Source organism: Musa acuminata, chromosome BXJ1-3, assembly GCF_036884655.1.
Source record: "Musa acuminata AAA Group cultivar baxijiao chromosome BXJ1-3, Cavendish_Baxijiao_AAA, whole genome shotgun sequence".
NCBI lineage: Eukaryota > Viridiplantae > Streptophyta > Magnoliopsida > Zingiberales > Musaceae > Musa > Musa acuminata.
This window is the reverse complement of record NC_088329.1, coordinates 38,713,036-38,737,407: the sequence shown is the minus strand read 5'-3', so window position 1 is coordinate 38,737,407 and position 24,372 is coordinate 38,713,036. Positions and strand designations below refer to the sequence as shown.

The following is a 24,372-nucleotide window of genomic DNA, read 5'->3' as shown; positions in this document are numbered from 1 at the left end:
ACTAGAGCATAAAATTAAATATCCTTAGGTTTATTCAATATAGGAATCTCCTATTTCATCAATTAATAACATAAAAAAATATAAAATATATTAGAAACACGTTATTATTCTTTTAGAAAATTTTGTGTAGGTTTGAGGAGAATTTCAAAATTTATACTTCAATTATAATCGGGTTACACTTATGTTATACTCGCATTACACTTAGATTTAATATATAAATCTCATATTTTAATAATTAATAATCTTAAAATTAGATAAAATTATAAAGAGTGATATTAAATATGTTAGAATCATAATAGTTTTTAAGAAGTTTAGATAGCTTTACAGATAATTCTTCTGTTTGTACTTTTGTTATTCTAGGATTATACTCGGATTACATTCGAGCTATGCTCGATCACATACTTGATTTTAATTTATTTAGTTAGATATATTGCTTGATTGGAATATAAGAGTGTTAAACTCTCTAACATATTTTATGATATATCTATCTTTGAATTTATCTTTATTTTTTATCTTATAAAGTTTAGATATAATAACCCTTATTTATAACGTTTAATTGTAGAAGTATTTATAGAACTATGCCATTATGTAGATCTCCTAGACTTAGCTGAAAGAAAGGAGATGAAGTCATTAGTATAGGTAATATATACCATAACTTAAAGATTTATATTTAATCATTATTAAGTTACATGTAACTAATTAAATTTTATTCTAAGGTTTAAAGTTGAAGTCAAAAAGGTTTAAACACTCATTCCTCCTTCACTCCTACACTCACTTTCGTATCACCTCCTCCTGCATCATCCCCTCCATCATCCCATCCTCACTAACTCCCTTCATAAAACATAGTCAATGGTCATTGTTACATCGATTACTTTATATATTTTCTTTATAAATCTAGTGTTAAGTGTTAAGGGCACATAGTTTCATTTCCATTAGGGTTTGTCCCTATCGTGTTCTTACGAGGAGATATTTTCATCATCTAGTCGATTCGATATGCTAGCATTCTTATCTATCAATTAACTTTATATAGTATTTTAGATTATTGAATCAAGGAATCCACTTTTATATTTAGTGGTGTCCCAATTAAGTTTAGCCCGAGTAACGTTGCTCTAATTTTAATATTTTTAAACCATGAGAAACTCATATATTTTGAAGCTACAATTTTGAGTTACCGTTTGAGAAGTTCTTTATAAATCATATTTTTAGTAGATAAAATATAGATTATTCAACGTGTACGATGATTTCTAATTATGTTGATTATATTTTATTTTATCAAATCAATTATACATTATTGACCGAGTACAATTAGACGATGACTATTCATTCTTACATCGTATAAAGATGTTAAAACTTCATTTAATGTGATTTCACTTGTGAGATATATATTTTTTATATAAAACTATCACTCTAAATTATATATATATATATATATATATATATATATATATATATATATATATATATATAATGATCATATTAGGAATATAATGTTCATTTGTAAAAAAATATTCTTTGATTTCTTCAACTATAAACTCTCAATCTTACTCTAAGCTTGTAACTACTATATACTTGAATTTTTATTTCAAAAATTCTCACTGCTTTCCAGTTCATATATCACTAAAGAGTTTGTTCATGGATTGTGCCATCTCCTTTTTGACCACTGTATTATCTCAGGGATTGCTTTCCAAGACATTCTGTACTATTAAACTCTCTGCTTGATCAAGTACCAGACATTGCTTCATTGACTCCTTGACCTAACACCAGAAATGAGGTAGTAGGGAGAGCAGTCATGGGCTTCAGATCTTGTGGATGAACAGAACTGCCCACAATTTGCTCTGACACAAAGCGAGTTTGGGAGAAGCAGCATCCTCCGTTGCACAACGACCTTTCGGTATTCAAATGCGCATGATTGTGTTGTCCAGAGCAGTATTCTTCAGCAATTGTCTTCTTCTGTGGCATCTAGTGGGAGATGCCCTAATCTTCTGCAACTTTATTCCTGAAAAGATTTCATGGGGCGGTTGACAAATTCTTTTCCTTGGATGTCGTCTGTGGATGCCTGCAGTCCGCCATGGCATTTACTCGACATATGTGAAAAAGGTCTGTGATGGGACCCACCCATTACCCAAAAGGATTAGGAGACAGTATATATGCTGAATGGAAAAGGTCAGTAATGTGTTTGATCATATGCCTCTTTAGCTTTTCATCTAGTTATTTGCATGTCTATGAACTTATATAACAAATCCAAATGCTAGCTCTGTCGATTTTCCTTAGCAGCCTGAAATCTTTGTCCTGTGAGAAATACTTACTCTAAAAGATGACCACTTTCAGCAGCATATATGCTGAGTGGAATTAACTAAAACAATTTATTATTGTTGATGATAACAGGGTTTAAGACTTCTATTGACATATTAAAACTCTATATTATTGACACTCTGTTCATATCTTTTTAATAGGTTTACTTTGGAGGATTATTTTGATATGATATAGCAGGAGAGAAAAATGCAGGACTTTACACGATGGACCTCAAAATGAAGGAATCACTGGCACTTTGGAGGCAAGAATGGGACACAGACTTGTTATCTCATACTGATTCCAAAGTAACAAGATCTGTCCTTGCAGTCTTGGTTTCTGGTCAAGACTTTTACGAGGCAGCAGACATGGACTTGGCATCTAAGCATCTATAGATCAGCTTGGACTACCCTATCGTCAAAAGGATTCTCAAAATTTTCTTACTACTCTGATGATTGGTTTAAATGGATGCCACATATCTGCACATGTGGTCCATTAACATCCTCATATTCCTTTGGCACAAAAGGATTTTTTTCAGCTTATTCTTGATCGATATCTTTTTATCATCACATTGTTCTTGTCGTCATTGTTTCAGCATCAGCATTATCTCTTGTATATCTTCATTTTTTCTTGCACTGAGAAGATGCTCATATAACATGCATTCCAGTCTCCAAAAGAAGCTGAAATATTGAATATCTATGTGATGCCAAATGAAACATTGAGGGTCATCTCATGAAATGTCTGACGAACCTATATGTGGAATTTAGAGCCATCATGCACATTTTGGAAAATCTTCTAGTTGAGGTGCGTTAAAAATATTGTTCCATTTTCAACACATGCAACTCGAGAACAGGTGAGATTGTTCAGGGCTTTGTGAAAGTTTACTAAGCAGAAGCATACAGGTTTGTCACTAAGAACAGGTAAGATTGTTCAGGGCTTTGTGAAAGTTTACTAAGCAGAAACATACAGGTTTGTCACTCTTCATCTTCTTCTCCTCCAAATACAAGTATCAATCAGGTACTCTATGGTGACATGTTAGAGTCATATCAAGATGTCAAAAGCAACTTGGTGAGGATGTTCTGTGCCATTGGACATAGACATAAAGAGGATGATCACAAGAATACTGGCAGCTTTTAGTAATGCAGCATTTACAACCTCGTTACTGATATCTGCCAGAATGCACTTTAGAACAATGCAAAGAAGCTCAGTGAAAAAAGAAAAGTGTACCTCGAGGTGCTCCTAAATTTGATGGTAATGTGCTTCTGCATCCAAAGTTCATATCTGTTGTTGACGACCTCACAATCTTTGTGTGATCTGCTGTGTTACAGTGAGCAGGCAGGCATCATTCAGGGAAGGTTCTAGAATCAAAAGACGAGCTCTTTTCCAGACAAGAAGTTTGGAGAGTTATCCATTCATGGCCTCTCTGTATAACCTGAAGAATATATACATGACGGTTTGCATGTCAACACGATTCACGCCTCCTCTCTCTGCCATGCCAATCCAGTATGCTTGTGTAGAAACTGAAAAAGGTGAGGCTTAATCAACTTGGACGTTCTCAGACTGGGATTCCATTCATCATGAACATAAAGTGGATGCTTCAACTGTAATATAAATAGGCCCTCTCCTATTCAATCCTCACCAAGCTCGTTCTGAATTCCCATTTTCAAAAACAAACTCTTCTTCCATCACAGCTTCAACTTGTAGAGTTACCATGCCCCAAGGAAGGGATCCTCTTGTCCTGGGCCAAGTAGTTGGTGATGTTTTGGATCCTTTCACTCGGTCAGCTGCCATGAGAGTGATGTACAACAGCAAAGAGATAAGAAATGGAACAGGGCTGAGGCACTCAGCGGTGGTGAATAAGCCCCGAGTTGAGATTGAAGGACATGATAGAAGGCAGCTCTACACGCTGGTAAGTTATGGAAAAACAACCTCTTTTCCATATAATTCTCTTTTCTCACTGCATGCATGAATTTGTTTATAGGGCTGTAGTCAACCTTCATAACTTGGCGGCAGTTCAATAAGTAGCAAGCAATGACACATTAAACGTATTATGAAAAGGAAACCAAGGCAATATTATTCATAAGCTGACCTCTTATGGCTTCACTTCTTATATATCTTATTTATAAACCTATCTTCTTATATTTTGTTCAATTTTTGGTGTTTCACTTTCTGACTTATAGCTTTGGATAATATATATGCTTCAGATGTTAATCTGTTGTAGGCACATTAGCACAAGTATTCAAGGAAGAATGTCAATAAGAAACTTTCAGGTCAAATTCTCCTTATATTTGTGGTTTGTCACAAAATCCAAATGCATGGTTGAAAATTTCAACCAACACAAAGAAATGTGAGCATGAAGCAGGGAGTAGCAGTCAGAATGAGATCAAGGTCATAAGATACCATCAAAAAGCACTCCACATCCAAAACAAAGATAAATTAAAGAAATAGAAGGATCAAGACAGAATTTTTTGCTACTGTTTGATTCAAAAGCTTTATTTTTTACTCGTCATATTCTCAGTTAAGTTATATGAATTTATAGGTGGGGTTAAATTATTCAAGTTCTAAGACAGATTGTGTTCATGCATGCTCTTATACGCACACCATGTACTGATATGTATATGTATGGACTTCAATATTTAACCTGGTGAATTACTTATGCTGGGTAACTTCATCATATCTTCTAGGTGATGGTGGATGCTGATGCACCAAGCCCAAACAGTCCTACAGACAGAGAGTACCTTCACTGGTAAGCACAAAATCTACTATGAATACATGACGATTCTATGCCAAAAACACTTCTTGTAATGCTCTAAATTTATACATATATTTTCTGTTTCCCTACTGGAATAAAAATTTAAATCAGCTGAAACTGACAAGTCTTTTGTTTTTGTTTTTTTTTTTGTATAGGTTGGTGACAGACATCCCAGAAACCCTTGATGCCAGTTATGGTGGGTAAAATTAACACTTGTTATTTACTCCCAATTCTCAACTACTATAGAATCCTAAATTATGATATATAAAAAAAATTAAAAATGCATTTATATATTTAATATTTTCAAATGATACAAATGAGTCCACTGGCCTAGAATCTACAGACATGCATCATCACATGTTTAAGCTATCTCAACTTGTGTATTGGAAATTGATACCCACTCACAAGCAATGTTATAATCACTCTGTTGATTTGTCAAAATGAACATGGCCATTGGATTGCCATTCTTCCAAAGAAATAATATGGTTTACATATATAAGCCATTGCCAAGTTTACATCTATGTGTTTGTTAGTTTTCTGTTATTAAGTTCTGAATAATAAGAGGTTTCATTCATCTTATCTCCTAATAGAATTTTAAGCTTATTATTATTATTTTTTGTTTGGATTATGCTATTTAAAATCTAGTTCATAAAAACGCTCCTTTTGATTAATTTCCTCTGAGAAAGTTAAGTTCAAAAGGAACATGTTTAAATTATCCGATATCTATTAGAGGGATTTTGTTTTTGGTGATATGCTAATATATTGACCTATTAATCAATTATTCATCAATTTCTTATGATATTGGCAAGAACTAGCATAGTAGTAGGATGAGATGCTGCCAAGGGTTACCTTTTGGTGCCAAAACAGACTACCGCAAGACATATTATGGATGGGAGGCATTCTATAGTCTGTAGATGATAATTTCACATGATTAAGTTCTACAGAAATAGCCTAAAGATGATTTTGGTTATATCCAAGATTTTGTTCTTGCATACAACCAAGGAACTCTGAAGGTTTGTGTTGCAAGCGAAGAGATTTGACATCTAAATTAGTCTGGGAAGTAGCAACAAAAAGAAGCTATAGTTTGTCCAAGGCATGCAGCTAAGTGCAACCCTTTCTTACGATGCAATAACCCTTCATTTCAACCAGATGGCATAGGATGTTTGTTGTTATGCCTGACTGCAGCAAACATACTGTGTATTCTGGTTCACTCATGACTCAACTGAAGAGGTGTGAGCTTCCTTTCTACTATTGTAGTGAGCATATCTTAGTTAGATCGTTGGCAGCAAGTTATGCATCTTAAAATTGATGCAAAGTAACCATTTAACTATTGGGTTCAGCTCTCATGTTAGGGTAACTAACAGAACTGAATCAGCAGCAGAGTTATCACTTGCTGCTGGAGACCTGTGGATTATCACTTCAGCTACATCAGAGCTGACATCTTCCTCTACACGAGAAAAATTTTCTATGTACATGTCATTTTTTGGTGCAGTATTCTGCTATCACTAAAACCATGAAAAACGATAAATCAGTTTATCATGAATAGGTTACAGAATCTATAAAATTAAAGAGGCACGTGAATAATACATGCAACGGAGAGGGGGTTGAGGGCCCTACCTCTAACACGTGTGCCCCACCTGTGTTTTTTTCTCCTCCATGCAGGTTGAGCAAAGATGCAGGCAGCTTTGTGTGCATGATCTCTGTTCTTGTGTGGGCCCCACTTGAAGACATTAGTCAGCATGGCGGGGCCTCAACCGGAAATCGAAGTAGATGGATGGCTGTTATTCCTCACAGTAATCAACGTTGACTTAATGCTTTACTTTGTGGGGGCCCACAAGAAAAATAAATTAAAAGAAATATATTAAAAGTTGATTGATTGTGATATTACCATTATTTCAGTCATCTTCCAAACTATGTACCACACTCTTGAACACACACACACAAGAGCACAATTTTAACTGTATTACTTTATCTTAGATATGCTATCTAAATGCAACTACTGATACTGAAATGGAGAATTAATTGGTTGTTCCTGTGAGTACATGCTATATCTTCTATGAAAAAGCCTCTTTCTTATGTTTCTGGTGTATTCTATGTTGAAACTTTCTCAATTATTTACTTTTAAGACATCTGCTAATTTTTTGCTACATTTTAATCTTGAACTTGAGAATACTATTTCATTCAACAACTGATGCTGGCATGAACAATTGCTTTTCCTCTGGATGCATGCATCACAGTCTATGAATGGTTTAATTTTTTTTATTTTTCTTCTCTGACAGACCATTTTGAAGCTTTTGTCCGAACTTTTCAATGCTCTACTGTCAAAAGCACCTATACATTCTTGAGCAGCACTTAAAAGAGTTAGGTTTTGTTTAGCATGTATTTAGAGCAAACAGAATATTTGCATCTATAGCTTTTTATCTGAATTTATCCATCTAACAAGCTAGGAATAAGATAATGAACTTCCATACTCAAATGCTGAACATCTAGATCTGAAACTATTAAACACTTCAATATGAATGCGAACATCTAGATCTGAGAGTATAAATCTTGCAAAAATTCCACTACAGAAATGTTAAAGATTTGTCTGATAATTTAAAACATACATTCCGAGAGCCAATCTATATTTCCTTTCCATGAACCATAATGTTCAGATTTCACTGCGAACATAATGAAAATGTACATCAACAGGTCAGTTGATGGGTTTACAATTAATTAGGCTGCTGTCTCAAATTTATTGATACACATGTTTTTACATGTAAAGAAGATTCATTAGGCGATGTGCAAAATTTACGAATATGCTTTTGTCAAGTCCTTAGCTAACTATTAGTAACCAAATTCATGCGAAATATGCTTGAGGTCTTCCTCTCTGCAAGTGCACAGATATCTACAACCAACAAAAGCATGCAAAACTCATACATACACACTTTTCTCTTTTCATGCTTCTCGGCTCTTTTTCTTTCCTTCCTTTTCTTTCATAGATCAACTGGCTCCTTTATTCATTGCACTAAGCATAACAAATTGATTCTTGTTTAACTTTTAACTTGCATATTGAGATTTTGAATCTCAAAGTTTGGCTTTCTGAGCAGCTAAGAGTTGCTAGTGTCTTCTGATACACATCTGGGAGAATGGTTTCCCAGCGATTCTTAAGAATTTGCTTGGTTATGATGTAAGTTTCTGAAGAAACACCAACACTTGTCGAGAATCCTCCTTTTTATGTCCCTACTTTCATGATACCTTGATCAAGAAGCTATAGAAAAGGCCTAACTGTATAAGAACATTGTTTCAGGAAATGAAATTGTCAGCTATGAGAGCCCACATCCAACTGCAGGGATTCATCGTATCGTTCTTGTGCTCTTCCGGCAAGAGGTTCAGCAAACTATTTATGCACCCGGTTGGCGTCAAAACTTCAACACCAGGGACTTCTCAGCATTCTATAGCATTGGACCTCCTGTGGCTGCCATATACTTCAACTGCCAAAGAGAGAATGGTTGTGGAGGACGAAGGTAATAAACAAAAGTCATTGCTTACGACATGAATCATGCATGAAAAAGAGACCACAAATGATTTAAATCTCTTCAACAAGACTTTGCTTAGGGATTTAAAATGTCATGAGCATACAGTTATCACTATGAAGTATCAGACATGATTCTTTGCTGATCAAATTCCTGTTTTGAGTCAATTCAAGTAGATGCTTTTAGTTCCAAATTCTTTCCTTGTCAAGTGCTTCATCCATAAAAGAAGTTTACCACACACTTTGGATTCTAAAGAGTGCATTCTGCTAACCCGAAACATGTATGCTGCAAACACTTGCAGAAAATATATTTTTAATTATGGAGGACTCAAATTATTGTTTCTTTGGATGGAAGGTTCTAAGGGATAGGTTAAGGATGTGCTGAGAAGCATGGACATTCTGAGAGGTGGCATTTCACATTCAGTTAATGCAGGCTATCGAACAACAGGGCTTCAGGAGGAACTCTACATTCATGAAATATGCTTTTTACTGATCAATTTAGTGGATATGGTATTTACTATGGTTCTCAGTCTAACCGATCATTACTTGTAAAAAGTTTCTACTACTTTGAACATGTACTATGTGGCTTCACCCACATAAAATCCCTAAAGAGATGCAGTGGAAACCTTATTGACAGATTACTAGTACTTGAAGTGCTCAAAAGAGGTTGAGATCCTAATTTGAACATGCAGCTTTTCTTGCTGCAGATGTTTTCAACAGGTACTCGATTTATCTTAGCTGGGTAATGACATCACAGAAATAACATTCAAGAAATGATCCTTAGAAGATATGAGATTGAAGTAGTGAACTTTATTTTGTATGAGCAATGACATTAATTGCAACTCTGGATGCCAACCAAGTACAGTTCATGGCTATTAAATTTTTAATTGGATGACAACAAATTCCAAAGGTCTAAGCTGTGAAGAAAGGACCCATCTGTTAGGCTTGATGTATAAAATGAAATCCAAGTATATGATGCACGAAAGAGGAACAGATACATGATCGGACTTATAAACTTCTCTAATATCATAAATTTGATTGGGTGAATTCATATTCTAAAAGCTTAAAAGGTCAAGAAAAGATCTAATATATATTTCTAACAGATATAATATCAATTTAACTTTTCCATATTGATTCTACAACTAATCTATAAGAAAATCTAAAGAAGCAGGGAGACCATTTGAAAAGAGGGAATGCCATTTTCTGCTATTTTCTGACAGCTACCAATAGAATATATATATATATCATTGACAATCAATAAATCATAGGAGTCTGAAACCAAAAAGTAATTACATCGACTTCCAATACTAATATGTTAGAAGGAGATCCTCCGTATCTTTTATATTTTATTATTAAGATAATAAAAAATAATAATAATATCTCTAATAAGAGGAAGATCCCCTTCGGTCAAAATATAGTGGATCTTATAATCAATAATAGTATAGCGATAATTAGTCATTTTTTGTTCTGAAGCTAATCGGTGTTATGATACAGAACAACAAATCAATGATAAAAATAGAAGTTATGACATTTTTCACTCTCCACACCAATGTCATAATCATACTTGTGTTAAGAGTTACCTTAATTATTACTATATTAATGCGTCAATAGCATATGGTATATCATTATACCATATTATAGGAGCAATTTTAAGATTGAATCCAACAAATATAATATATTGATATATAAATATATATGATTGATAACCTCGATGTATCGCTTGTAAAGTCTCATCATTCATTTTAATATTTAACGCTCTATCAATCGATTCATTTATTATTTGATTTATTTAAATATTAAAATTTAACTTATAATCTAATAATTCAAGTCATATTTATAAATAATTTAATATCAATACAAATGTCATTGACGTCTCACAAAACTTCTCCTCAAAATCTAAAAAAAGAAATATATCACTATCTTTTTTAATTTAAATTTTTTTGATGAATTAAAATAAACTTTCATTTAGTTCCAAATATAAAACCATAATCTAAGTTTTTTTAATATATTTTGAAAGTTTTTTTGAGCTTTTCTTTATGTCATCAGCATGCCCCATCATATCAATACTCAGCATGATTAGTCAAACTCTGGGTAAGACCAAATATTTTTCTTTTAATAATTAAATCTGTGTCATTACATATAGTTCTTTTTAGATCATATTATATATTATAAAAAAATAATTCTTGATTAAGAAAATGATTGCTCATATGAGCTGGAAGCCTATATAGGAGAGAAAGATCAAACCTCACCGAAGGAGATATGAGAAAACATAAACCATCTTATAGAGGTTTCTTAAATATAAACATCCATTATTTTGTGAAGCATGGTGTCAAAAGCAACATATAATGGAATCATGCAAACTAAGGTGTTCTTCACCAAATATCAAAATTTTTATATCAAGTTATATATTTGGAAGAACTTTGCAAATATTAATGTGAGTAAGTCTACATGTTTATTAATTAATATTACAAATGCAAACTATTAATTATAATAACTTTGTCAATTCCTTACACAACAAATGAAGATTTCAAGCGAATTGAAGTTCAAAAACCACTAGAAACTGATTAGAACTATGCCATTCTCTTGCCTAGTCAATTTCAAAGCATAAATTCCATGCAGATTTGTGGTCATGTTATGCATAAATGTTGATAGCTTATTTGAGAGAACAAAGAATTTGGACAACCAAAAGAGGAAGCCAAAACAAAGAGCTTATAGCCTTTAATAGAACATCACATTCCACATTAGTTGAACACATCATCTCTCCATTTGTAACCTTTTAACTCATTTGACAGCATATGTTATTCCAATGCCAAGGAATATAACCAATGTTAGGGAATATGAATCATACTCTTTTTTCCCTTTTAATGGCAAAATGGTTGAGGTCAAATGTCAAACATCACAACCATATTTTGTAGACTCTCCAACCAAATTTCATATATATGTCAACTCAAAGTAGGTGATTTTTTCACTTATTTTCCTAAATTAGTATGTATACCCTTGTGTTTAATCTTCATTAATTGGCTAGTATTTGAATATTAGAGTATAGAATTGGTATTGATGACTTTTAAGCTTTGTTATGATATTAGATTCATATTAATAACCATAACCATGATTAGTCATAGTCTACTTAAATAAATATGGAATAAATTATTTTTTTGAGGGTCACATATTTTATACTAAAATTTGTAGGAATAAATATTCTACTCCTTTTTTAGTTTTATTTTTTTGCTAAACTAAGATTGAGAACTTATCAGTTTAACCATTTAATTATGAATAGGGTCAAAAATTCCTTTATAGATGCACTATATTTGTTGATTGTAATGGGCACACTTTGGAGGGTGAGAGAGCATTGACTTTTGACTCATAAATTATAATATTATTCTTTAATCAATTGATACATATTAATCAATCATTTTAAATATAACGATACACACGATATATGAAAATGAAACGACACATTGATATATATTATCCATATTAAGTAGTATGTTGTGGTACCACAAATCTTGAACAGATCTTTGGATCATATAAATGAATAAATTTAATTTATCTTTTTAAAAAATAAAATCTAAAAAAAACTATTTTGTAATGAAAATTAAAGAGAAAAATTCATTCGATATATTTCATCTGATCATTAATTTGGTTGCTAAATACTTTTGTCATACGATATCTGATCAAAATCCCGTCTATTCTGATGAACGGTTGAAATCAGTGTGATCACAGAAGGTGGAATAGGATATGCCATTTCCATCAGAATCTACTCAACGGTGACAAACCCCCTCCGTTCTTTTCGCTCGCACTCCCTTTTTCCCATCCTTACACGGAAAAAGAACTCCAGCATGATGATGCCCTCCGCACTCTAAAGCAGCCGCCTTTCGCCTCTCATCCTCACACGAAACCTCAGAGCCTCCAATTTTTGGGATCTTTCTCATCATCACATCACCATCATCCTTCGATTTTGCGATTTGTTAATGGTTTCCTTTCTGCGGTTTTCGGCTCCCAACGGTTCACATCATCCGTCGCTTTTCGCGGAACGTCAACGTTACTCATGCAATCATCGCTTTCGATGTTGTTCTGGGGTCGTTTTCCCTGCTTCCGGTTCGCCGCCGAGCTAGATCTGTGTATATAACAGTGTCCTGTGTGATAAAAATCCTTTTTTTTTTTGTTTTTAGGTAGAGGAAGTGTGGGGAGGGCGCTGAGGCAGGGGGCTCTGCTTCTCTCTGCCCATGCCGATCGTTGGTTCCGAGTCGCTGCGCCGCTCGGTTTGCGAGAAGTGGGAGAAGGTATGGACGAAGCGGGCTCTGATGGGGTTGGTGCTGGGCCAGATCGTGTCCCTTCTCATCACCTCCACCGGTTTCTCCTCCTCCGAGCTCGCTAGAAGAGGTCCCTTCCTTTCTCTCTCCTCCCTCTTCTTTCGATGCTATCATCTTTCCTTAGGGTTTTTCTTCCTCGTAAAAATACAATAAAGGTGGGATTTCGATCGATGTGGTTTCTTGAAATGGGTCGTTGTCGTTTAACATCATCTACTCTTTTCCCCGTTTCGATGTTGTTGATTTCGTTAAAACATAACAAAGGAGTTTTTTTTTTCTGACTCGTGGTTTCTTGAAATGGTTCGTCGTGGTGGGATGCAGGCGTGAATGCTCCGACGTCACAGTCCTTCTTGAATTACCTACTCCTCGCGACATTCTACGGCGCATTTGTTATCCGCCGAAAACGGCCGCTCCAGGTGCTGTGATCACTCCCTGCCTTCGCTTCATCTTCCCTTTTAGTTGATTGTTCTGTAGTGTCCGGAATACTTGTTTTTTAGTCTTCTCTCGATTGTACAGGTGGGTGTTTGCTTTGATCCTTTATTTTTTTCATGTTTCTGCATGCTTGAGCCTAAGAAGCACGGATACGACATGGTACGGATAGGGTGACACGTGTCTGCGGGACGCCTTGAATCCGATGCTCATCCTGTGCTACGACCTGGCGACGGGGGTGCCCTTCGTGTTGTCGTGGGTGGAAGCCGTGGAGGAACGCCAAAGGCACAGATACGTAGTTGTCGCTGAGTCACATGCCGAAGCGAATGGAGTCGATGAACGAAGGGAAGTTGAGGAGGGGAGTGAAGTTGCGACGGTGGTTGTCAGTGATGCTGAGGAGGAGCAGGTCGTCGTCCATGCAACTCAGCACCACACGCGAGCCGCTGAGCAGTGAGGAAGGGTGCACGTGTGACACGGATATGCAGTGTCCAAAATAAAATAAATTAATTAATAAAAACAGACATAGGTCGGACATGTGTTTGGTCGTGTCAGAACAGATACACCCATCGAATTGGCGTGTCGGTGGTTCATAGGTTTGAGCATTACAAGAATTAGTTCTTGAAATGGCAACCATTAGCTTAGTTCCTTGATCATCTGTTACTCATAATCAGGATCGTTTTGTGTGTCTACTAGAGTCGAGCAAAGGATTGGGAATGTGCATATCTATGTGATAGGTGACAACTATCTTAACTAGTCTTGGCTAACAAGTGGTTTTTGGATTTTATGATCTTGACTGCACACATGCTAAGAATTATTCTCCTTTGACTTGCATATTTCCTTTGGAGTGAATGCTAGGCGTATTTTATCCAACCAGCCGAGAGCAATGAACATGACTTTATACTGTAATTTTAAACAAACAATCCTTCCCTCTAGAAAGAAATTGTTCCCTTTGAATTTTATACTAGCTTGTTATGTTTTCTTTGGCTCTTACCATAATTTTGTTACATTGACAAGTTTGACATTAGCTTCTGCTTTAACAAAAAGATAATAATTCTTACCTTGTTTGATCTTTTGTGCAGTTAAGTTGGTACTACTATCTGGTGCTTGCTGTTGTTGATGTGGAAGCCAATGTTATTGGTGAGTAGCTTTTGTTATTAATACACAAAAACAATTATCTGCTGAGTGGATGATGTAGCTTTCTATGATAAATGTTGGTCCTTAACCAGCATGCTTGAGTTTGTTATTTCTTTTATGGGGTTAACAATTTCTTACATCTATATCTTATGGGGACTGTCAATCAGGATTGATCGAGTTAACACTGCTGATGACCATGAGTTCTGGTAACAACTCATGATCACAATTATCAATGGTAGTACTTGGCTAGAACACGCAAGCAGCCCCATACTGTCTGAAATAGATAGATTTGGGTGAGTAAGGGTCATTAAAATTCACTCCAAAGATAACGGGGATAGGTTCAGGTATACCACCTGAAAACCTGAACCTGCCAGGGCAACATGTTTGGCGCTTGTATTGATCTAATTATTGGTGCAGTTTGATCTAATTTTTATAGCTTATAAACTAAAATCATGGAGAAGAATACCAGATGAATGCTCATTGGTTCTCTAGCTGCTCTAGCTTCAATGACCTCAATATTGACGTCAGCAAGATCTGAACTCTTCCCATTGTCTTTTCTTGTCAGGTAAGCTCTCCTCACCTCTCAACCATCAGCACCATGCTACCATCATTATACTGTCTCCAAAACTCTGTTTCCATACAATCCTCACTCTGCTTTTATCTATATTGCACTTTTTTCTGTAATCCAATATAGTGGATTTTACTCAGGGAGACTTGAATCTGAACAAAAACTTGACTGTATTGGTACAGTTGAGTTTGGTAACACAATTGTAAATGAGTTGGGTCCTGACAGGGTAGATTTATGCAATTTTGAAATTTGCCCAACCTAACCTGGCATTGTGGAATATTTTTCATGTTGTTGACTTGCATTAAAATGAGAGACAGTTTGGTTTTTGTTATGGTGCTTATTTATTGTATCAACTAACAAGTGTTGTAGCTGTTTAATGTTTGAGATAAATTTTAATTTATTCATTTAATTGATTATTTAATTGTGAATATACCTAAACTTTTTTGTTTTGTGAATAGTTGTCAAGGCCTACCAGTACACATCTTTGACAAGTGTCATGCTTCTGGATTGTTGGTCAATTCCATGTGTTATACTTTTCACATGGGTGTTCTTGAAGACAAAATATGGATTTAGGAAGTTTGCTGGTGTTGCTATTTGTGTTGCTGGACTTGTAATGGTTGTGTTCTCAGATGTTCATGCGAGTGACCGTGCAGAAGGTAACTTGATGCTAACTGCTAACTGCTTTCTGCAATTCTATTCTAGTTGTGATAGTGTCGCTATTGTCTTGGATGGTACAAGGAGTTGCCTATCTTCTTGTTGGAGTCAAATTTAGTGTCTGAATGTGTGAAATCCAATTATGATTGGAAGTCATGACTTGTGTTTTAGCTTAGAATTTTGCTGTTCTGAAGTATTAGTTGGATGTAAAAGATATTACTAAATTCTCCCCCTTTAAAAAAAAGACTGGTGCTGATTACCGAAACTGGTATCCGACCAACATTTAAACCAAAGTCACCTTTACAACCTCAAACATAGCTGAACCATTTTATCTTCAAATACTTTTTCATTTTTGTTTTTATTCATAAGCAATGTTCTTCACATTATCATTTTTGTTACAATGTTATAGTATCTTCTTTGTTGCTACCATTAATTATTGAATCAATGCCTAAATAGTGAATGTTGTACATGTCTGATACAAAGGCAACAGACTAACATAGACCAATAGACTAATCTGGTCTCAGTTAGTTTGTTGCCTCTGTATCAGACATGCACAACCTTTACTATTTAGGCATAGATTCGATAATTGATGAAAGCAACAAAAAATATCCTATAGCATTGTAACGAAAATGGTAATGTGGAGAACATCGCTTATGAAATAAAAACAAAAACGAGAAAGTACTTGGCATAGTATAGAATCTACATTGAGGATAAAATGATTAAGCGAAGTTTGTGGTTGTATAGGTGACTTTGGTTTAAATGTCTGTCTGATACTAGTTTTGGTAATCAGTGTCACCAGTTTTTTATTTTTTTTTTCAAGTGGGGAATTGGTAGTTTCAGTTAGGTAACAAAAATGGTAATGTGGAGAACATCGCTTATGAAATAAAAATAAAAACGAGAAAGTACTTGGCATAGTATAGAATCTACATTGAGGATAAAATGATTAAGCGAAGTTTGTGGTTGTATAGGTGACTTTGGTTTAAATGTCTGTCTGATACCAGTTTTGGTAATCAGTGTCACCAGTTTTTTAATTTTTTTTTCAAGTGGGGAATTGGTAGTTTCAGTTAGGTAACGAAAATTGTAATGTGGAGAACATCGCTTATGAAATAAAAACAAAAACGAGAAAGTACTTGGCATAGTATAGAATCTACATTGAGGATAAAATGATTAAGCGAAGTTTGTGGTTGTATAGGTGACTTTGGTTTAAATGTCTGTCTGATACTAGTTTTGGTAATCAGTGTCACCAGTTTTTTATTTTTTTTTCAAGTGGGGAATTGGTAGTTTCAGTTAGGTGCATGTTCTTTCTTTTTTCAAGCTCATTTCGTCATTACAATTTATTTTAAAATATAAATTTATTTTTAATCTAGCTTGTTAATGTACACGTGATATTATTGAATATAATGCAATAGCCCACGTCTTAATTTTAACAAATTAAAGAATGACACAACATGCTTACATCTTGCGACATTTGACACCTTTCTTATAAGAGCCTTTTGTTGGTACAAAAAAAATATCTGGAACTTATCTTAAATTTTCTCTAACTCATACCGTGAGCTCAAAACTTTTATTCTGTCATGAATAAATTTATGTTTTTGCTCTCATTTTTTATCCCTATTCTATGGTTCGCAGGAGGACCGAACCCTGTCAAAGGTGATATCTTTGTCATTGTTGGATCTACATTATATGCAGTTAGTAATGTTGGTGAGGTATGCATTTTATGTTTCCCTTCATTGTTAAGAAAGCTTTTCTTTTCTAGGTTTATCAAAGCTTCCTAGCTTATCATCCATTACTTTGAATACTTTTATATATAACTTCATTTATAGAGAATATTACTTGTTAGTGATGATCCCTTTTTTCCCCTTACTGTGTTGGCAATGAACATGGCTTGGTGAAGAGTGAACTACTGTATTTGTAATTGCTGCTAATTACTTGATCTCATTTATTTTTAATCATTGGTTCATGGTTCATTCATTGAATGGTTCATGTTCTTTGATCATTTATTATATAACTACAATGAGAAAAAAAAAAGTGGAGTGAGATTGGAAAACATTGTATAGGTTAAGAAAAAGTAGGGAGAGAAAAGGCAAATCGATGGTTCTTGGTTTCTTTTATTGTATATCAAAAACAGGATTGGACTTTTCCTCTTTTGGTGTCATGCAATAGTTAAGAGAGATAGGCTTCAAGTACCTTGCTTGTTTTCCTACACTTATTTTCAAGGTGAACACTCTCTTGTTATGACCTTGTTTAATATTGGAAGCCACCTTTTTGCTGTTCTACAAATATAGTCATGATATACTAGCAAACTCAGGACTATCAGCATGAATTGCTACCTCCAACCTTTTTTCTGTTCAGAAATGATTGCTGCATCATTTCTGAACTATTCTTTTAGTAACTTGAGGAAATTTATTATTCCCTCTTGAGTGGAAATGAAATTACTTATCTTATTTGTGCACCTAATATCTACTATGAGGGGTGTTTATTCTCCATGTCTACAAGATTAACATTTATTTAGAGATAAAGTTTGTCGCTTAGCCTTTCTTCTAGAGGCATCTAGCTCTAGTGGGACTTAGTAGATCGCATAAGTTGGAATAAGGTAGATCATTTTTATTTGTGAAATAGTTATTTGGTTTTCATGAAAGTCTCTCGATCTCGCTGGTTGACATTAGGTTGATGGTAATTGAAAAAGTTGTCGTTTGATAGAGCCTTGATTTTTATAACATACTGTAGGCAACTGCAAATTGATGGGAATAGGTTGTATGCAGGATCTTTCTAGTAGTCTGCAAGAACTGCAATTATAAAAAGTAGCAAGGTGATCAACTTTGTACATGGTTTTCTGGGGTTAGAATTGTAGCTTATCATATCTTTTGAAGATAGAGATTCATTAAGTTAGCAGGAAAATCCAGTTCTTTCCATGATAAATATTAAATTTTTGAATTTTTTATCAGATTGGGATGTAGAATTAGTATTACTCCTGTGTTGTTGTACTTGCTTCCTTTGAGGTTAAACAGAACAATTTATTCTGAACTAAGCATTTTCATCTTGTTTTTAACATTTTTCAGGAATTTATCATCAAGAAGGCCGATAGAGTTGAGTTGATGGCGATGCTTGGAGCATTTGGAGCAGTTATTAGTGCTATTCAAATGTATCCTTGGTCTCTTTGTGCCTGCATGATATATTCTAGAATGCTAATTGCACTAGCAAGCCTCTATTTATCTGTTCACATCTATTTGAAAATTCAATCAGAATCTCAATATTAAGTGCTGCAAGTGTTTAGACTTGCGAAATATTAGCTAAGTTTCTTAAAATCGATTATGACTACAAGCATTTCTGGTTCTACTTTTATCCTTCATATAGCAAGAGACAGAAAATGTGTCACTAGGTAATATCCTTCTATTTGTATATACCTACGTTTTTAATTTCGAATAATACCACTCGGTATGGGCGGTACATACCAATCCACCCGCAGACTGGTACACGGACCGTCCGCTACCGGGCGGTATCAGTCTGGCTGCGGCGAGGGAAGAAGAAGTGTCGAGGGAGAAGACGCTCAAAGAAGAGGGAGAAGAAGAGGGAGAATTGGGAGAACCTCAACGCTTTCCGATCCGGCGCCACCCTCCCTCAACGATCTCGATCCAGGAGGTAACGGAGAGGCAACGACTTGACTTCTTCTTCGCCGCATCCTTCGCCAAAGGCCGAAGATGCTTGCGGCCTTTGCCACATTCTTCGCCAAAGGCCGAAGGCGTCTGCGACCTTCGATTTCGATGTCTTCGCTGAATGCCGCAAATGAGAAGACTGCGTTCTTCTCCTCGTTGCGTCGCGCCGAAGGTTGGAGACATTTGCGTCCTTCGACGTCTTCACCGAACACCGCAGATGAGGAGAAGACCGCATTCTTCTCCTCGTTGCATCGCGTCGTGCTGAAGGCCGGAGACGTCTGTGGCCTCGACGTTTTCACCGAATGCTGCGGATGAGAAGGCCACGTTCTTCTCCTCGTCGTGTCACATCGAAGGCCGGAGACGTCTGCGACCTTTGACGTCTTCGCCGAACGCCACAGACGAGGAGAAGACTGTGTTCTCCTCGTCTGACGCGATGAAGAGAAGAAAAGGAGGCGATGTCGTCGAGGCAGCATACACCTCCTTTTTTTAATATTATATATATATATATATATATATTAATATATATACATATCGAGTGGTATGTCCTGACATACTGCTCGGTACGCCCGTACCAAACCGTATCGAGCAAAGCTCGAAACGTTAGTAGGGTACAAAATTAAAAACCTTACTATATACTATATACTGTGGTGTTCGGGCCAAAAAACTCATGTTTTTGTTAATGTTTAGATTGGCTAATCTGATCATTTGCAAAACCCAGTAAGCTGAAACTGTGGTAGTCAGATTCATAGAAGACAGCTTTTGCATCTTAGTTTTACCATGTCAGAAATTTTATGATGCAAAGTGCTAACATAGAAAGATTTCGACTTTGGTTTTCTGAGGTTCACATTTAATTTTCTGATTTTCTTAAATTACTCCTAGAAGCATACTTGAGCGCAGTGAACTTAAAGATATTAAATGGACAGCTGGTGCAGTAAGTCTCTCTCTCTCTGTGTGTGTGTGTGTGTGTGTGTGTGTGTGCGCGCGCGCGCACGTGTGCGTGCACATGCACATGCATTTATGTACAATTTTGTTTGTATTTCTTATTCTTGATGAACAGATATTAGATGTTTGAACCTTAGCTACAGTTGTACATATGAGTTTTTTTGTACAATTTTTTTTTTTGTAAGAATATTTGCATATGCACATGCACAATTTATTCTCTTTAAGTACTTTTGTGGTAATTTATGTAATCATGCATATCCTGGTCTGGAAGGAAGATTTTATCAAATTAAGACACAACTGAAGATATGAAAGCTAGCAGCTTTTTTGGCATAACATGCATTAACTGAGAAAGATTTCATTTTGAACAATTTTTATTGGTCATTTCATCTAATTCTGTGACCACATTGATATTACAAAGTTGCTATGCCTTGGTGGTGAACGAACTTGCATGATCAATATTAGTACTTGCAAGATCCTGAATATAGATGTGCAGCATCCCTTTGTAGTTTGTATAACCTAATGCATCTAGAAAACTGTGGAATACTTTTCAAAGATCATGGCTGAGATGCTATACATCTGAAATTGAAATCATTTGACATGATTTTAAAAATTTTAAGAATATTAGCTGCCTCTTACTTGATTTCATCTTCATATCCCTGTAATCTCTATCGTCCACCAAAGTCCCCTATGTAGCTTCTTTACCCTCCAACTGGAACACTTGAATTTTGTCCAACACATGCAACAAGACAAGGCACAGGAACCTCTGCTTAGGTAGATCATCCTGCAGTTTATATGCTTGCTCAGAGTAAATATCACCTTTCAAACTTTTGGGATTAAGTGTAATGATCTAATCATAGACCCCCTATGCTTGAAATCCAGTATTCTGGTCCAAATTAATCAAAGTAACATGTAATCTCCAATCTACCTGTGGCCAAAAGACAATTTCTGGAGTCCTATACATATATAACAACTGTCCTAAAATGAATAGAACTCCCAAATGCATCATTAAAAGTTTACTTGAAGATCCAATTTTGATTTTGATCTAACCATCTTTAAATACAACTTAGTCAAATTCTAACGAATTTAAACAATTTATGTTGCACTTATGTATCTTCGTTTTGGTTCAAGTTCATGGATGGCTAAGAGATACCTGAAGTTTTGCTTAAATGCTATATACTTGTTGTGAAAAAAGCTCACTAAGAACATTTAGGATTTGTGGATCACCAATATAGAACCTCATTTATTGGATCTCTGACATAAAAGTCCAACTTTGGTTGTTAATTGTGAAGCCTAGTTCTCATTTATGTTCTTTACTAGCACAAGTTCCAAGCATTGCCCATTAGTTAAGCCAAAAGTTGGATATGAAAAAGTACTTGATTGAAGTAAAATATGCATGTGCCAACTTCCAACGATGCTGCTATATCCTTGGTTTTTTAAAGACATTACTAGAAGTTGAAACAAAGATGCAAGTAGATGTTGAAAAATAAAGCATTATTTTTTATATGTCGCCCAATTATGTAAAAAGTTGCTGTGCTTGTTTAGTGTGAACCTGTCTGAGTACCTGGAGTTTGTGAACTTTCAGTCTAATCCACGTCATGTTAAAGATGACAAAGGTCAATGTTGGTGCCATTTGGGGAAAAAGAAACACTTTTTTTCTGTAAAAAAGAGATCTATTGATTTAAGCCTGTGTTACAAACTGAAGAATTGATCGACCAGCAGCAGAAAACATAAAACGAGGGATCTATGATCTACCATAATGTGCCGAAGAATGACTAACAAAATTGCTTGACCTGAGAATGCGGATAACGCAGATGACATGGAGAGAGTCAAAAAGAGAAAGTATGAATAAGTTCTGTAGGGACGAGGGAACAGGAGTAATTCCCGTTGCAATATTGACAACCTCCACTGAGTCCCTCCAAAAGAGCGATAGTTTCTGCCATTAAAGGACTCGATGCTTTGCAGCAGTTGCCCCCTAACCAAAGGTGTTCACCATCTGCAGTTTTGAGGAGGAAAGCAGAGCCTGCAGGTTGAGAAGTTATAGAAACACTTATGGGAGCCAGCAGGTTGGGAAAAGAGAAACACTTGCAAGGATAATTGAATAACCTGTCCATTGCCTGATTGAAAGAATCTTACAAGCTCATAGTGATTTATATTGTTCTAGTTTGAGACTGTTTGCACAGGGATCACCGTTATAGACTCTCATACCTGTGAGATCCATACCAGTTATTGTGTTCTTTAGGTTATTTCACCTCTGTTTTCCTTTTATATGTCTTGATGAATACATGATATTAATGTCTTATTTGTCTTGGTTTATTTTTTTTATTTGGAAGGAACATCGCGGCATCGATGACTTTGAACTTTTTATAGTTTGGTGATATTTTGATAACCTCATGATGGCTTGGTCATATTTTTGAATTTGCAACTAGTTTGAAACTGAAATTATGAAGTGTGTCATAGTTATCATTTCTTCAAAATATGGTAGAGAACTAGAGATATTATTTTCTAGTTGTGTATGTCAAATAACTTTATTCTGAACATGTGATTTCAGGTGCTACCATTTCTTGGATTTGCAATGGCGATGTTCTTGTTTTACTCAACTGTTCCCGTCATTCTTAAGGTAGGATCAGAGCATGTGTATCAGTCACACAATGCATCATCACCTATATCTTGTGATAAAGATTATTAAGATCCTTTTACAAGATAAAAAATAAGTACATTGATCAAACATATGCCATCATAGGATGAGAATGGACTGTTTCGATTTCTGGATCTTGGTTTTAGCTGAAGTTGATATTTGCTAGCTCATTTTCAAGTCAAAGAATTGATTAGATGGACATGTCTGATGAATTGCAAACATGGAAACTAAAGTTGAAGAATTGTTCCAACATATTGTTAATACCAAATTGACATCCTTCTCCAGCAAAATTGATCACCACTTTAATCCTATGTACCAGGAGCAATCTCTTAGTTTAACTTTGCCACAAAAGTGAGTGGGCAGAATTTGCTGCCAAATCAGAAATTACTTCCAGATAGTTATGTACCTGCTCAGCAATCTGCCGGTTGAAATAGTTAGCCATAGAATTAAGTAGAACTGGTGAAGGGAGAAATCAACCTCATTTGTTGCTTCAAGTCATATTTTCCACTTGGTAATTCTTTCATTGCAGATATGTGGAGCAACGTTGCTCAACCTTTCGCTGCTGACCTCAGACATGTGGGCTGTTCTAATCCGCATTTTTGCCTATCACCAGAAGGTTAATATTGTTGGAATTCCTACGATTACTTGAGTGAAAAGTTCAAGGTTTATATGACAAAGCAATTTCATGTCCCTCCAGGTTGACTGGATGTACTTCATAGCTTTTGCGGCTGTTGCAGTTGGGCTCGTGATTTATTCAGTGTATTTATCGTGCAGGATCCTCTTCTTTATGCATCAAACTCTCTTCTAGAGGATTGAACTTTTTTTTTTTTGCATCTGTTTGTACAGACAGAGGAAGAAGGATGAGGAAGGTGCCCAAGTCGCGGAGGCCAGCGATGAGCGGCAGAAGGAAAAGGATGAAGAGTCTGTAGTTCTTGACAATTTGACTCAAGGTTCCATTGTGGCCGTTGAGGGCCAGAGATCTGAGGATGTCAAGCAACAGCCTTCCATTACAAGTTTGCCCAAAGTAAGGTTTCATCACAACAACAAGCCACTGTGGTTAGATCAAAGTGTTTCTGTGATGGTGGTTCCTTTGTTCCTTGCTGTTCTTTCGTCCATGGGGACAGATTGAAGCAGCAGTAACCACGATCGCTCCAGCATAAGTAGTTTCCATGGAACTCCAATGCCTGCTGTATTCAATTGTGGTCTTGTTGTCGATGTAGTACTGAACTGAAGTATGATAGAGCTTTTCTTGCGTGCTTATATGGTTAGAACTGATCCAGCATCAGAACATATTTCTAATTAGTGCAAAAAAAGATAATTTTTTCTTTAATTTTTTTTATCTCAATTTGTTTCATGTGATACATAAATTGTTATCTTTGATTTAATATTAATGTGTCAAATTTGTTTTTTTTTTTTTTTGTATCCACTATAAATCTGCTTGCTGGTTGCAGTGACTGTGTGAAAAAAAATATTTATCTTTTTTTTGTTTATT

The 24,372-nt window shown here is 35.4% G+C and overlaps 2 protein-coding genes across 7 annotated transcripts; both read left to right on the top strand.

The window, feature by feature from the left end:
• The first annotated feature begins 1,654 nt into the window (after nucleotides 1–1,654).
• Nucleotides 1,655–9,197, top strand: LOC135586764 (protein FLOWERING LOCUS T-like). 5 transcript variants are annotated; one of them, XM_065135445.1, is made up of 8 exons: nucleotides 1,655–2,163; nucleotides 2,454–3,191; nucleotides 3,259–3,818; nucleotides 3,981–4,198; nucleotides 4,974–5,035; nucleotides 5,197–5,237; nucleotides 8,331–8,547; nucleotides 8,911–9,197. In XM_065135445.1, the coding sequence occupies exons 3-8, from the start codon at nucleotides 3,704–3,706 to the stop codon at nucleotides 8,915–8,917; spliced, it is 660 nt and encodes a 219-aa protein (XP_064991517.1). In that variant the 5' UTR covers nucleotides 1,655–2,163; nucleotides 2,454–3,191; nucleotides 3,259–3,703; the 3' UTR covers nucleotides 8,918–9,197. The 5 variants fall into 5 exon arrangements, 3 of the variants coding, with proteins under 3 accessions (XP_064991517.1, XP_064991527.1, XP_064991511.1); XM_065135439.1 differs by having other exon boundaries at nucleotides 1,656–2,163; nucleotides 2,454–3,540; nucleotides 3,618–3,818; XR_010492918.1 differs by lacking the exon at nucleotides 8,911–9,197 and adding an exon at nucleotides 8,131–8,210 and having other exon boundaries at nucleotides 2,454–3,818; nucleotides 8,331–8,470.
• A 3,197-nt stretch (nucleotides 9,198–12,394) lies between these two features.
• Nucleotides 12,395–24,210, top strand: LOC135585765 (uncharacterized). Of its 2 annotated transcripts, none has more exons than XM_065135420.1 (12): nucleotides 12,395–12,653; nucleotides 12,728–12,938; nucleotides 13,187–13,281; nucleotides 14,374–14,431; nucleotides 15,455–15,652; nucleotides 17,280–17,356; nucleotides 18,710–18,792; nucleotides 20,186–20,234; nucleotides 22,794–22,862; nucleotides 23,410–23,496; nucleotides 23,578–23,639; nucleotides 23,727–24,210. In XM_065135420.1, the coding sequence occupies exons 2-12, from the start codon at nucleotides 12,782–12,784 to the stop codon at nucleotides 24,007–24,009; spliced, it is 1,218 nt and encodes a 405-aa protein (XP_064991492.1). In that variant the 5' UTR covers nucleotides 12,395–12,653; nucleotides 12,728–12,781; the 3' UTR covers nucleotides 24,010–24,210. The 2 variants fall into 2 exon arrangements, with proteins under 2 accessions (XP_064991492.1, XP_064991484.1); XM_065135412.1 differs by having other exon boundaries at nucleotides 12,397–12,653; nucleotides 20,183–20,234.
• Nucleotides 24,211–24,372: the final 162 nt, after the last annotated feature.

Excerpts from the sequence above, each read along its gene's own strand:
- LOC135586764 (XM_065135445.1), top strand. The coding sequence starts at position 3,704 with ATGGCCTCTCTGTATAACCTGAAGAATATATACATGACGGTTTGCATG. Across the intron at positions 3,819-3,980 it reads TTGTGTAGAAACTGAAAAAG|CTTCAACTTGTAGAGTTACC; the intron begins GTGAGGCTTAAT and ends CTTCCATCACAG. Across the intron at positions 5,238-8,330 it reads AACCCTTGATGCCAGTTATG|GAAATGAAATTGTCAGCTAT; the intron begins GTGGGTAAAATT and ends ACATTGTTTCAG.
- LOC135585765 (XM_065135412.1), top strand. The coding sequence starts at position 12,782 with ATGCCGATCGTTGGTTCCGAGTCGCTGCGCCGCTCGGTTTGCGAGAAG. Across the intron at positions 13,282-14,373 it reads GCCGAAAACGGCCGCTCCAG|TTAAGTTGGTACTACTATCT; the intron begins GTGCTGTGATCA and ends TCTTTTGTGCAG. Across the intron at positions 23,640-23,726 it reads GGGCTCGTGATTTATTCAGT|ACAGAGGAAGAAGGATGAGG; the intron begins GTATTTATCGTG and ends CTGTTTGTACAG.